Source organism: Terrapene carolina, unplaced genomic scaffold, assembly GCF_002925995.2.
Source record: "Terrapene carolina triunguis isolate 2854851 unplaced genomic scaffold, T_m_triunguis-2.0 Scaffold838, whole genome shotgun sequence".
NCBI lineage: Eukaryota > Metazoa > Chordata > Testudines > Emydidae > Terrapene > Terrapene triunguis.
In genome coordinates this window covers 4,280,203-4,294,683 of record NW_020665189.1, presented here as the reverse complement: position 1 = coordinate 4,294,683, position 14,481 = coordinate 4,280,203, and the positions used below count along the sequence as shown (strand labels likewise).

At 52.9% G+C, this 14,481-nt stretch overlaps 1 protein-coding gene across 1 annotated transcript in view; it reads left to right on the top strand.

Moving 5' to 3' along the window:
* The window catches only part of SLC4A9 (solute carrier family 4 member 9), a 58,297-nt gene that overhangs the window by 32,440 nt on the left and 11,376 nt on the right, over positions 1-14,481 (top strand). Inside the window, exons 15-16 of the mRNA XM_026660841.1 lie at positions 4,404-4,565; positions 12,741-12,919. Of these exons, the coding sequence (XP_026516626.1) occupies positions 4,404-4,565; positions 12,741-12,919 (341 nt within the window). The remainder of the gene's footprint in view (positions 1-4,403; positions 4,566-12,740; positions 12,920-14,481) is intronic.

Sequence of the window (14,481 nt, the reverse complement as noted above, 5' to 3'; positions counted from 1 at the left end):
GCAGCCCTTGGGTTCCCATGTTGTTGCCTTTCATCCCTTGGGTGGGCGAGATTTGCGAGCCCTTACTCCTGTGAGGAGCCCTCCACGTTTCTCTCTCTGGGCCAGAGCTGGAGAGCATATTCCTGGATCCAGGAACGCCGCCAGCTTTTCCGCTGCCCTAGGTGGCGGAAGGTCCCGCCGCCGAAATACCGCCGCGGTTGCCGCCCCCCAAATCGCAGCGCCCTAGGCGACCGCCTAGGTCGCCTAATGGGTTGCGCCGACCCTGCCTGGATCACAGCCCCAAGGTTGACGCTGGGGATCCACAGGTATGTGCCCAGCAAAGCTGCCCAGTAGGCTGTCCATAGACCCACTGAGTAGTTAATTAGTCCTACTTCGCTTTGGGTTGACTTGTTCTTGCTGCAAAGGACACATCATTCCTGCCGCTGCTCAACCCCAGGTGCTGGAAGTGCTGCAGGGCTCATGTTGTCTGGAGACTGGATGGCTCAGGCACTGGTGCCCACAGGCAAAGATGAGTGATGCAGCTGCCTGGGGTCCCATGTCGCCCCTCACTCGTAACCCTGCCTGCCAGCCAGAGCCACGCCCCAAATCCCTCATCTCTGCTCTCCATGGTCTCCAGGCATTGTTACAATGGGCCCCCAGCCTCGAGCCAGCCCTGGGCTCAGGTGACGGGTAATGAAATACAAGGCGTTCGCCTTCATACTGCCTCACAGCTTCGCACCCAGCTGGAATTGGAGAAGCTGGAAGCTGTTACCCTCTGATCATGGTGATCTGATCCTGACATGAGCTGAGTCCCTCAGTCCAGCATCTAGTGAGCCATCCACCCTACAAACTCCTCCATTGCAAGTGGCATGAGCAGCCGCCCTTGCTGGCAGCCTCAGCAGAGAATCCTGCATGGGCCATGGAGAGTGAGGCCCCTAGCAAGACTGCGGGTGGTGGTGAGTGTGACGCCAGCCCAGCTGCTGGCCCCACTCTGTGGATCTAGGGCACCACTCCATTCACTGTAAAAACAAAAGGGGGGATTCCATGCTGCCCAGTTCGGTGCTGCTCTGGACCTGCCCCCTCTGCTCCAGGGTTTGGATGGGCCTCTGGGGGACCTGCTGCTATAAGGCCTGCCCATCTAATTCCCTCTACCCCATGGTCTTGACTCATCTCCTTCAGCACTAGAATTAGAGCAGGACCAAGGAGCCCTTGAACCTGCTCAGCAGCTGGAGCTCAGGAGCCCACATGCCAACAGGGCTGGACAGCTTGTTGAGACTCCTCTGCAGAGCTTGCAAACTGCCTGGGAATCCAAGGCAGCCCTCAGAGCATAAGGAGAAGCTCCAAAGGAAGGGGAGACCTTTGCTTGAGCTCCCCTTCCAGACGGTCGGGTTCAGACGGGTACCTTGCAGACTGGGAGTGTAGGTAGTAAGGGATCCACCGTCCCAGGGCCCCATGCTCTGAGGCCAGAAACCGTCTCCAGAATTGTCCAGCCCATCACGGAGGTCACAAAGAAAGGAAGAGAACAAGAAATGGCACCTGAGAACTTCCCCTGGAGAGACCGTGCCTTTCCTGGCTGCGAACTCAATGCCCCCTTTGTCACCTGACGTCCCGGGCAAATTAGTAACATAAATCTGTCACACCTTCTGAGTCACAGCATCAGCTACACCTGGGCGGTGCAGGAATAGGGGCCAGATTGACAGCCCTGGGGACTGACCTCATTATGTTAGCCATGGAACAAATGGGCAATGGCAGGGCAAGCACCCTCCAGGTGCCAGCATGTCCCATGCCTGCCCAATCCTGGGCCTGCTGAGCTAGTCCAGCCAGGGGGCAATCAGGGAAAGCTGAAGTGGTGGTGTCATGACACGGAGAGCTCTCCACTCACAACGGCACTGAAAAGTCCATCTAAGTCACAGGCCACCAGATGATAATGGCTTTCTATGACCTCTCCCTTCCCCTCCTTCCCTCGCCTGGCCAGTCTGTGGCAACCCTTCTCTTTCCAGGCCTGCTTCTTCACGCTGCCCCTAAAGGTGACATGCAGACACACTCCTCAGTCCCCCACTGGTTGTTCAAACCTCATTGTGCAAGCCAGAGCCATGGGGCTCCGTAACCCCTCAGCTCTCCAGCCCTCTACCCCAACCATGCAGATGGGAATGTGCGGGGCTGCATCCCACCTCGTGCGTTCCCCCACATTCAAGTCGGCTCCTGAGAGCTGGGGGTACGGAACAAATCCAGAATGTGCAATGCTGTGGAGCAGGGAGAATTTTGCCCACATTGGGCCACCTTCCTCCCTGGAGTAACTCTGCTGAGTCTTCCGGGCTGACACCCGAGATCAATCTGGCCCCTGGGTTTTCCATCCAGCTGTTTCCCTTTCAGCACTCTCTGTAATTGCAGGGCCAAGAGGGATCTGCAGAAAACTCAGGAACTGTGGGATTTTATAGCCCCTTACTTTGACATCGCCCTCCCCGCCCAGCTCTGCAGGATGACTTCCTTTCGGAGCTGTTCTTGTGAAGGAGGAGGGGGGAAGCTCCAGCCAATCCCTTGATCTATAAATAACCTCAGCTTAGCAACTGGACCCAAACTAAACAGTCATGTAATCATGCAAATGATGCCACAGCACGCAGCAAAGCAGGAGACACCAGCTCAAGTCTGGGCTTGGGTTCCCTCCCCCTCCAGGCATGGGTGTGGAAAGGAATTAGCAGAGGCTGCAGAGCTAGTGTGCAGGCTCCATGGCGGCCCATAGCTCCCTGTCAGGCGGATTGTGCATCAGGTTAATGAGGGAGCCACTTGACCGTTCTCCAAGCTGGAGACAAAGTGCCACCTGGCAAATGTGGGGGAAATGCCAGGCCTGAGAGGGTTAGGGCACGGCACCCTGGCCTGAGCAGGATGGCTGCTATGACATGTTTTGGCTGAAGGCCAGGGTGTATTAGGACATCTGTAATGATTAGGGCCCCTGGCAGCTTCCCTCAATAGCTCTCAAAGGGTATTTCTTAATTAAAGCACATGCAGCACCCCTGAAGCCAGAAGGTCCTATTATCACCATTTTAGAGATGCTTTCACTGTGAAATTATACGATTTGCCTAGGATCATATTTTGTCAGTGGAAGAGATGGGAATGGAGAATGGGAGATATCTCCCACACTCCTTCTCTAACCACTGTCCCAGCTGCTCTCTCTACCTGCATATTTTTAAAGCACTGGGTCTTTTCGCATTCATCATCTTTTTCTAGATTCTCCATACCTACCTTCTTACCATGGATATAGGGCTCTATTGCATTTGCTCTACTGGGCCTGGTTTTCAGACCCCAGGGAGACATGTAGAAATGTGTGCACAAATTTGTGCCTGATTTGTATGTGTACTGACGCAGGCACCTGCATGGATCTGGATTTGCCTGAACACATGGCCAGACAGACATCTTCACTAGACGGACAGCGCATGGGGATGTGAAAACCAGGCCCACAAAGGCTGCCATGAAACTAGTGTTACCAGCACTCACAATTGCAAATTTAGTATTTTTCTTCAAAGCTCAGCTCCTGGTGTCATGTGAATACAGGACAATCCCAGCTTTCATTTAAAAAAATAAGTGTTGCTAGCCCTCGTGGTGGCAGAGAAAAGCTTGAAAATGTGACTCAAAGGTTTTAAATCCAGCAGGCAAAGAAAAAGACCCCCCCCCCTTTGTAATATTTTCTAAAAATCTTGCATCTGAAGAAGTGAGGTTCTTACCCACGAAAGCTTATGCTCCCTATACTTCTGTTAGTCTCAAAGGTGCCACAGGACCCTCTGTTGCTTTTTACAGATTCAGACTAACACGGCTACCCCTCTGATTCTAAAAATCTTATGATTTTAAATCAATTTTTGTGGGTCTGACTCACGATTTCTGAATGTTGGGTTGGTACCAATGTGAGACCATGGCCTGGATCCCTCCCCATGTGCCGTGCAACAGGAGCAGGTGACTGCAGAGGACTGGCCCCACCTCCTGGGGCAGGACTGATGCTCTTGCACAACAACAGGGAACAGTGGCTGTTGGTTAACGTTAATCAGCTAGAGCATGGCCAGGAGCGAGCGCAGATGGGGCTGTTCACAAGCATCCAGGGCTCGGCTTGGGACTTGCTTACTGCCTCTTGGGGCCTGGCTACTGCCATGGTGCAGAGCACAGATCACCATTCCAGTTAGTCAGGAGAAGCATTTTCCCCCAGGTGCAAAATTGTACAATGGCCAGAGGGAAGGGAGGGAGGGTTTCCTTTACTCTGAAGCATCTTTTGTTGGCCATTGCTGGCGACCTACTGGAGAACCGTCTGGGCCAGTGGTCTGACCTGCCCAGCCCACCCCAATGGGCTGTTGCCCAAAGTGCTCTTTGCCCATTAGTAAGTGCAGTGCAGGATGCTAGCCCTGTAATGTACAATCTGACCTCTTGCACTCCCCATGCAGCCCACAAACTCCCAGCGAGGCTGGGTCGTGTTTCCATTGGGAGTGAACCCCTGGTGGGTTTGCCTGGTCTCCGCAGTGCCTGCCGTTCTGGTCATCATCCTCATCTTCATGGACCAGCAAATCACCGCCGTCATCCTCAACCGCAAAGAATACAGGCTCCAGGTCAGTGTGGGTCAGGCCATCCGGGGCATGGCAGGAGGCTGGCGGTGGGAATCTGGGTATAGTGGGAGGCTGGCAGTGCAGGGCAGACCGGCCCGGGGATGGCGGGAGGCTGGAGGTGCTGGGGATCTAGGTATAGTGGGAGGCTGGCAGTGCGGGGCAGGATGGCCCAGGCATGGCGGGAGGCTGGCAGTGTGGGGCAGGCCAACCTGGGGATGGTGGGAAGCTGGCAGTGCAGGGCAGACTGGCCTGGGGATGGCGGGTGGCTGGCGGTGCAGGGCAGGCCGGCCTGGGCATGGCAAGAGATTGGCAGTGCTGGGGATTTGGGCATGGCAGGAGGCTGGTGATGTGGGACAGGCCAGCCAGGGGATGGCAGGAGGCTGGTGGGGTGGGGCAGCTTGGCGTGGGAGGCTGGCAGTGCAGTGCAGGCCGGCCCACGCATGGCGGGAGGCTTGCAGTGCAAGGCAGGCCAGCCCGGGCATGGCAGGAGGCTGGCAGTACAGGCAGGCCAGCTTGGGCATGGCAGGAGGCTGGCTGTGCGGGGCAGGCTGGCCCGAGCATGGCAGGAGGCTGGCGGCGCGGGGAAGGCCGACCTGGGGATGGGAGGATGGGCTGTATTAGAGGGAATCACATAGGCTTGTGCCCTGTTCAACACCTTGCGGGTTTCCTTAATCCCAGGGCTCCAGGGAAACAGTCGTGTCTGCCCAGAAATTGGCAGCCGGTAGGTTAAATCCCATCTGTTCTAGGGGCTCTGAGGGGTGGGGCTCGGGTTGCCAACTTTCTAATTGCACAAACCCATACACCCTTGCCCTGCCCCCTTCCCCGCCCCTGCCCCAAGGCTCTGACCCTTGTCTAGCCCCTTCTCCGAGGCTTGGTGTCCCACTCACACCATCCCCCCTCCCTCTGTCGCTCGCTCTCCCCCATCCTCACTTGCTCATTTTCACCGGACTGGTGCAGGAGGTTGGGGTCCAGGAGGGGGTGAGGGTGTTGGCTGGGAGTGCGGGCTCTGAGGTGGGGCCGCGGATGAGGAATTTTGGGTGCAGGAGGGGGCTCCGGGCTGAGGGGGTGGGGCCAAGGGCTTCAGAGTGTGGGAAGGGGCTCCGGGCTGAGGCAGGGGGTTGCAGTGTGGGAGGGGGTATGGGCTCTGGGCTGGGGGTGCGGGCTCTGGGGTGGGGCGAGAAATGAGGGGTTCAGGGTGTGAGAGGAGGATCTAGGCTGGGGCAGGGGGCTGGGGTGCAGGAGGGAGTGAGGGCTCCGGCTGGGGTGCGGGCTCTGGGGTGGGGTGAGGAATGAAGGGTTTGGGGTGCAGGTGGGGGCTCCAGGCTGGGGCAGGTGGTTGGGGTATGGGAGGCGTTTCAGGGTGAAGGCTCCAGGCAGCGCTCACCTCGGGTGGCTCCCCAGAAGCGGTGACATGTCCCTCGGCTCCTACGCGGAGGCATGGCCAGATGGCTCTGCGCATTGCCTCTGCCCGCAGGCGCTGCCCCCACAGCTCCCATTGGCCGCCGTTCTCGGCTAATGGGAACTGCAGAGTCGGCGCTTGGGCGTGGCAGGGGCAGCACATGGAGCCCCCATGGCTGCCCCTATGCCTAGGAGCCAAGGGACATGTCACCACTTCCGGGGAGCTGCATGGAGCCGAGTAGGGAGCCTGCCAGCCCCGTGCCAACTGGACTTTTAACGGCCTGGTCAGTGGTGCTGTCTGGAGCCGCCAGAATCCCTTTTCAACCAGGCATTCCAGTCAAAAACCAGACACCTGGTCACCCTAGGTGGGGCTCCCTGCAGGCTCTGATCTGGAACCTTGCCCTAATGCACGGGGGGCAGGGCAGGGGAGGCATTGAGTGCAGGGCCCCTGCTCTAGGCTAGTCTCCCAAGCATTGGTGTCCAATGCAGTGTGAAGGGCTGGATTATCACGGGGTCACCTCCCCTGGGTTAAAGCAGATCAGACAGGAAAGGCTGATAATGCCAGATCTCCATGTTAACAGGAGATGCAGCTTGCTGGTATTGTGTAGTGATGGGCACAGTGAGGTCTGTCTCTGAATGGAGTTCTGCCTCAGCGAGCCAGGCCCGAGAAGGGGGATGGGTGCCTGCAGAGCTGGGGAGGGGCATGTTGCAGCTGCTCCCCAGCCCAATTTCTATCAGCATGAAGAATCTGGACTAATGCAAAACCAAATCCAAACTGTGGGCTGTCTGTGGGCTGGTGAAGGGCTCTCCCTGGGGAGTGCTGGGCCCTGCATGCCTGTCCCTGCATTTGGGGACATGGTGAAATTTGAAAACAAAGATATTATGCAAAATCAATGCACTGGGGGGGGCGCTTTCTTCCCCCCTCCCCTTGTCAGAAGGCAGGGAGCCAGGAATTCTCCCTGCTAATTGCCTGGTGGAGGCTCTCAGCCACTCAGGGACTGATCCTGTGAGGAGCTGAGAGCCTCTGGCAAGGTGCTGAGTACCCTCAGTTGGCCCTGAAGTCACTGGGAGATGAGGGCACTCAGCACTTCCCAAGATCGAGCCCTTAGCTTGGGCCGCGACAAAGCCCCTAAATCCACAGAGGCCTCTAAACACTGCTCTCCTCATGACGTCCCTCTGAGCCCTGGGACCCCTGGCAAAGCAAGGGCCAGCTCCTCCCATCATCCAGGGAAACAAGGGCTTCCCCAGAGCCTTTCATGCTAGGATCTCAGCCCGCTTCTCCAACGCCAGGCAGCGTTGTCAGCTCCATTTTACAGCTGGGAAAAGTGAGCCCCAGAGAGACTAGTGATTTGCCCAGAGTTACACAGTGAATCAGTCAGGACTAAATGCCCAGTTTCCTGCCTCCCAGTGTCCTGATCTAAACACTAGGCCACACTGCCTCCCAAAGACAATGCCAGCAAGGGACCTTTTCTTTGTGCTCCTCCCCTAGTCTCCCTGTCTCAGCTGCCCGTCTGTCCCTAGCATCCTGTGGCATCATTTGCCACAGGCACTGACATCCCAGCTGAACGTACTAGCAGGAACCTGTCTGGTTGAGAGAGTGCCAGCTTTCTCTCTGACACTGCTGTGTCGCTTGGCCCCTGGCCATCAGGGCGCCTTACCCAGGGCTGGGCCCTGCTGGCACTTGTTTTTCTCATGAGGTGTACTGAGGTTTTCCCTAACCTGCTCACACAGGCAGAAACTCAGAGCCAAGGATGAAGCCTTCTCCAATCATCAGACCTTGTGCTAAGACAAACAGGTTCACTGGGCCTGGGAACGCACCTGGTTTTGCTCAGCTGAGCTGGGATTGTGACTTATCCGATTGCTCTTGGAGTGCTTGTTCACCTCCCTGATGCATATCAGCTGCCCTCCGAAGGCATCTCCTATGAGTTACCAGCAGGAAGATACCCAGTCTCCTTCCTCCCTGGAGCAAACCCCTGCAGCAGCTGTTGTGTTAGTCTGACTTCCCTGCCTGCTTCTGAAGGCTGGATAGAAATGGCCAGCTTAGCTTTGGGGAAGAGAAGGGAAATGAGCTGCAGTGCCAGAACTAGGTGCAAGCAAGCCTTAGTAAACAAGCCCTGCTGCATTCAGCAGGAAGCCTCCAGAGGCCATGGCGCAGGCTAGACTCACCCCCTAGAGCCAGATGAATGGCGGCAGAAACGGATTCGGGAATAACTTGGCAGAAAAAAGTACTGAGCTCAGTTCCCTGTGATTCCTGGGGTCAGAGCATAGTGTTTGTTCTTTGGAGATGTCTCCATGTGGATTCCGTTCTAGACTGTGCATGTGCTTCATGCATGTGAGCCTGGAGTCTGGATAGCAGTGTCTGTTGGGGCGCACCTGTGCTGTGCATGTCCTCCCACCCCCTTCCAGCTGACGGAATACCGTCACCATCCTTCATTTCCTGCTTACAGCCCATGGCAGCAAGATGGAACCAAACCTGCTGCCCCTTCATGCTCACTTGTCGTGCAGTGACTTAGGGTTCATTCCCTTAGAATGACATTCTTTTCTTCCTTGAACTTTTGGGGTTTTTTTAACCCCTATTATTGTTTTGGCCCCCCACCACTACTACCTCATATGGCAGACTCAAAGCCTGCCAGTCCTGGGATGGTCCCATTCCTGGCCCTGCCAGGCAGAACTGCTGTTTATTTTGTTTAGGTGAGAGTCCCCCCCCACACACACACCATGCCTGACCGTGGCTCTATCTGCCGGTCCTTCTTGCCAAGAAGGAGAAACACCCGGGAGACATGAGACTAAAACCTTTTCTACTGGAGCAGTCTAGGAGGGGCACTTTGGACCCAGCAGAACGAACATCCAGCTCCAAGTCAGGCCCTTTTACTTCAAAATCCGCGTCATCAGTGCCCCTATCAGCCAAGCTGTGACTCCTAAAGCCAGCACCAGTGTCTATACCCCCACCTTGAGGTGGAAGCCCTTCAGATTCTAATCTCAGACCAGACAGAGAGTACCCACATACTTCCAATAACAACCTGCTGATTATTTTCCAAGAAAGGAACCCAGGTTCTCTTGAAGGAAACCACCTGCTTACAGGCTTTTTACAGGCTCAAGACTGGTTTGTGGTTCTCGAACTCCAGGATGCAAATTTCTGTATCGGGATCCATCTGGCCCATAAAAAGGTCACATTTCACAGTAGGGCCCAACCAGTATCAATACCATGTCATTAACAGTGAGAGTCTTCACAAAATGCATGGCTGTAGTGGCCACAGATGTAAGGAGACAAGGCATTCTTGTCTATCCATATCTAGATGATTGGCTGATCAAAGGCAGGTCTCATCATGATGTTATCACAGCCCTAACCATAGATTGTGACCTGTTCAGGGAGTTGGACCTGATAGTAAACTACAAAAAGTAATCGCTCAACCCTTCACAGAGGATAGAGTTCATAGGCGCTCTCATCAACTCAAATTGGCAAAGGCATATCTTCCAGAAGAAAGATTTCAGTCTATACAGACAATATCCAACAACAAGATACATCCGTCAATTACATTGAGAAGCTGTCTCAAACTTTTAGGCCACATGTCATTTTGCACATGTGACACCACTAGCCCAACTTCACCTATCCCCGTTACAGGACTGGCTGAGGTCAGTGTGTCCCTATAAGACATCAAATGGACATGCATGTCATGATCCCAGCTCATATCCTGCCATCACTAGGATGATGGACAGACTCACAGAATGTGTGGAGAAGAGTACCCTACTCCGCCTCTCCTCCTCGCAAGACACTGATCAGAGATCACATTGGGAACAGGGTAGGGTGCTCACTGGAACCATCTCCAAATACAGGGAATGTGATCCCAGCAAGAGATCGGACTGCATATAAACCTCTTGGAATGCAGGACAATCAGGTTAACCTGCAAAGCGTACCTGCCAGCCTTAAGAAATTCCAGCACACAGAACCCAACAGACAGCACATTTGCAATATATTATCTAAACAAGAGGGGAGTTGCCCATTCCTCACCCCTGTGCCAAGAGGCACTCAAACTATGGACTTGGCATTGACTTCCTAGGATTACTCCAATTGCTCTTATCTCCCAGCAGCCAACAGCAAATTGGGGACAGATTGTCTGCTGAGACAATCATGGTCTCTGAAGAGCACCATCCTCAGACTGAGATTTCACCGGTGGGGAAATTCCACCACAGAAAACATGATGTGTCCAGTCTTTTGCTCCACAGTACATGAGCCCAGGCTGTGTGCAAGACACTGAATCCAGGTCTCATGTATGCATTTCGACCCGGCCCTCTGATATCCAGGGGGAAAGGGAAAATCAGTCAGGATGCAGCTACACCAATCCTGATTGGCCGAGGCAGTTATGGCTGATATCTCGCCTCCGAATGTCAACTCGGCCTCCGATGGCACTTCCAGACCGTCCAGACATAATATCACAGAGCTGAGATCAAATTCTTCACCCAGACCCAAACTCATTACACCTGATGGCCCAGATGCTGGTTGGTGAAGTGCTATTGACTGTTCTCTACAGGTATGAGAAGTCCTACTGCACGGCAGGAAGCCCTCCACAAGGAAAACCTGCTCCTCGAAGTGGAGAAGGCTTTCAATTTGGGCAGCCCAGCACAACCTTGATGCATTGGAGGCCCCTGTTCCCAAGATCTTTGATTATGTCCTGCACCTGAAATTCTCTGGACTCTCATTCAGTTCAACGAAGGTCCATTTTGCAGTGATTTTGCCATGCCATCCTCTCTTCCAGTCAGGCTCAGTATTCTCCCATCCTGCTGTTTCTAGGTTTTTAAAAGGATTGCTTCACACTTATCCACCAATCAGGGAGCTCCAACCTACCTGGGATCTCCATATTGTCCTTTCTGGTCTCATGGAGCCCCATATTTGAGCCTTTTTCTGAAAGCTCTCTACACCACCATACTCTCAAGATGGCCATAACATCAGCATGTGAGCCCTGAACTCTCCTCGCGCACCCTCCTTCCACACATTCCACAGAGATACGGTGGTGGTGAGCCCTCATCCCAAGTTTATTCCCAAAGATGGCTTGGACTTTGAGTTAACTCAATCTATTCATTTTCCCTCCCTCACCCCAAGCCCCGCTGCTTCCACGGAGAGAAAAAACTTCAGACCTTGGATGTCTCAAGGGCTTTGCTAAATTGCCTGGATAGGCCGAAGGGCTTTGTCCTGCCTCCCCTGTTGTGCTTCTGAAGCCATTTCTTCAAGGGAATGTCTACATGGATCACCCAGTGCAATTCAGTCTGCTCTCACATGATCGAGGGGATTTTCCTCTGGGTATCAAAGCTCATTCACCAGAACTTAGGCTGCCTCTTCTGTGAATTTCAGCAACATCCCCATACCTGAGATCTTCAAGGCAGCCACGCAGAGTCATACCCCGCACTTTCATTAAACATGATGGCCCTCAGCGTGGCTGTGAGATAGGACGGCAGACAAAACATCCCAAAGAAGCACAGTTACCACAAGGTGTGTAATTATTCTTTATCCTCGAGGAGTCGGGCTGCTGCTGGGTAGCTGTGAAAATGTTCCAAAATCCCGAATTTTAGCATGAATGATTTTTTGTCTGTAAATTTGTAGTGGAGAGCACATTATATGTGATTCATTATCCCCCTGTTCAGTACATCCAGCCAGGATCAGGGACAAAATGTGACTTAAGCAACCAACCCCACGCCACTAATATAGTGACTAGAGCAGAGGAGGTGAACAGTTTGTGAACAATCCATGCTTTATGGATGATTGTTCCACAGCCAATCCTACTGAAGAATGAATACATTTGCATTATATTGGGATTTGATTACAAATGACAGGCTAACCAGAAAGAGGACTAGGTACATAATTAGACTCTATCAGCTCAAGTCTTTGCAGTGACTATGTTCATCACTGTACAATGCTAGTATTTTTATTTATAAGCCCTTGTAGTTTTCAGACAGACCAATGAACAGAAACAAAAAAGAACCAAAAACCATGGAGAGAAATAGACCATCCATGAATAGTCCCAACAGACAGCGTTAATAGCAGCTACCTTGTTGTGTAGAGACACTGGTTACTGGAATGTAGGGTACACATGCATTCTGACTGGATCAGAGATTGGATCTCATCCTACACCTTGAGCCAATCAGGAACTAACACATTTTTCTTCTGTTTTCATTGAATTACTGAGAGACAGTTGGCTTCGGGGGGGTGAGGGGGGAGGGCAGGGGGAGATTGTTTAATTATTTCCCTGTAGGTTATTAACTTTCTTTCCCCAAATATATATCAAAGGATCATTGTCCACTAGACAGCAAGCTGATTGCCTAATTGGTTGGTGATGCTTGGGGGGGCCAGATTTGTAAAGGTATTTAGGCACCTAAAGATGTGGATAGGTGTCTAGGGGGATTTGCAAAACCCCAGGGCACCTGACTCCCAGCAATTTCCACCAGCAAAAATGAGACCCTTCCCACATGACCATACCATGGTTAAAAGCCTGGAGATAGGCCTGGCCGTGTGAGCTGAAGATAAGATAAGGCTGTGTTAGCCCAAGGGAGGAAGCAAATCCCAGAGTCAAGGGTTCTTCACTGAGAATGTCCTACCCCCAGCCTCTCGCTAGGGTCTGTCAGCTCAGGTGCCTCCACAGAGCCCAACTCCCCTGCAATGACTCTTGACTACATGCACAGAGCTCCTGCTACAGCCAGTAGGATCCATTGGAAACAAGATGTAACCCTTGATTCCCCATTCCCTGCAGGCTGATGTCTCACTGAGCACTGATGTGTCTCTCATTCCAGAAAGGGGCAGGTTTTCACCTGGATTTATTCTGCGTTTCCCTTCTGATGATCCTCACATCTGTGACGGGTCTCCCCTGGTATGTGTCTGCCACCGTCATCTCCCTGGCCCACATAGACAGCCTGAAAAAGGAGAGTACAACTTCTGCACCAGGAGAGCAGCCCAAGTTCCTGGGAATCAGGTATTGTGCCCCCCTCCCATTAAGCAAAACCACCTTGACAATTCCAGCTGGCGTGCTCTCCAAGGGCCAGGCTGACCCTGGAATTCCAGTGCTGAGTCGTGGTGAGCTCTGTGGTGAATATTATTGGTAGAAATCACTAAACAACAAAGGGAAAATGTGTCCTGCTGATGATCTGGTGCTGGAAGTGCTCTGGGAATTATCTTCCCAGCCAACCTGACTCCATGCTTCGGAGTGCAGGGTGCTACAGGAGTGAGGAAAGAAGCTCCCCTTCCCCAGCTCCTCATTGCACAGTTGGCCAGCTGCATTACGGGGGAATTTTGCATTCCTCTAAGGCTAGGTCTACACTACCCGCCTGAATCGGCGGGTAGAAATCGATCTCTCGGGGATCGAATTATCGCGTCTCGTCGGGATGCGACAATCGATCCCTAATCGATGCTCTTACTCCACCAGCGGAGTAAGCGCCGTCGACGGGGAGCCACGGAGGTCGATTTTGCTGCCGTCCTCACAGCGGGGTAAGTCGGCTCTGATACGTCTAATTCAGCTACGCTATTCGCGTAGCTGAATTTGCGTATCTTAAATCAACCTCCCCTGTAGTGAAGACCTGCCCTCAAGCACCAGGTACCAGCCACTGCTGGAGGTTGGGATTTTGGAACAGACGTATGGCTGATGTATAGAAAACCAATGAATGGATGGGCACACAATCAGATCCATCTGTCAGTCTAAGTAGACCAGGGGTAGGCAACCTATGGCACACGTGCCAAAGGTGGCACGCAAGCTGATTTTCAGTGGCACTCACACTGCCCGGGTCCTGGCCACCGGTCCAGGGAGCTCTGCATTTTAATTTAATTTTAAATGAAGCTTCTTAAACATTTTTAAAACCTTATTTACTTTACATACAACAATAGTTTAGTTATATATTATAGACTTATAGAAAGAAACTTTCTAAAAATGTTAAAATGTATGACTGGCACATGAAACCTTAAATTAGAGTGAATAAATGAAGACTTGGCACACCACTTCTGAAAGGTTGCCGACCCCTGAAGTAGAGAGTCAACTGGGAGTTTCGTGTTGACTAGAAAGGTCTGTAGATGCTCTCTACTCACTGGGCAGAGCTACATACTGTGCTACAACAGCAAGTACTAAGTATGCATGGATTTTTTATTACCGGTTTTCACACCATGCTAAGGCACAGCTATCCGTGCAATGAGGCCATTGTATAGGGTGCTTGTAACCCCATACAATTCCTGAACAGTCCGTTGTCACTGTGCTGCAGGAGCCAACGACAGGGAAAAGTCTAGGGCGATGGCAGACGTTTTTTCCTTGACTCTTTGACATCACTTCTCCTTTTGCTATGCCTGGTTTGACTCTGAGGTAGAGAAGTGAAGGCTGGTGCTTCATAGCACCTGGTTCAGAGAAGAATAGCAAAGCAGAACAGGGGCTTCTGCACAAGCCTTTCTCAGCTGATGCCTGCAGCTCCATTTGGAGCACCTGTGTGCAGTTCCTTGCTTTGTTCACATTCAGGTTAGCCCTAGAGGCAAAGCGGAAATGGAGCATTAGCAGAG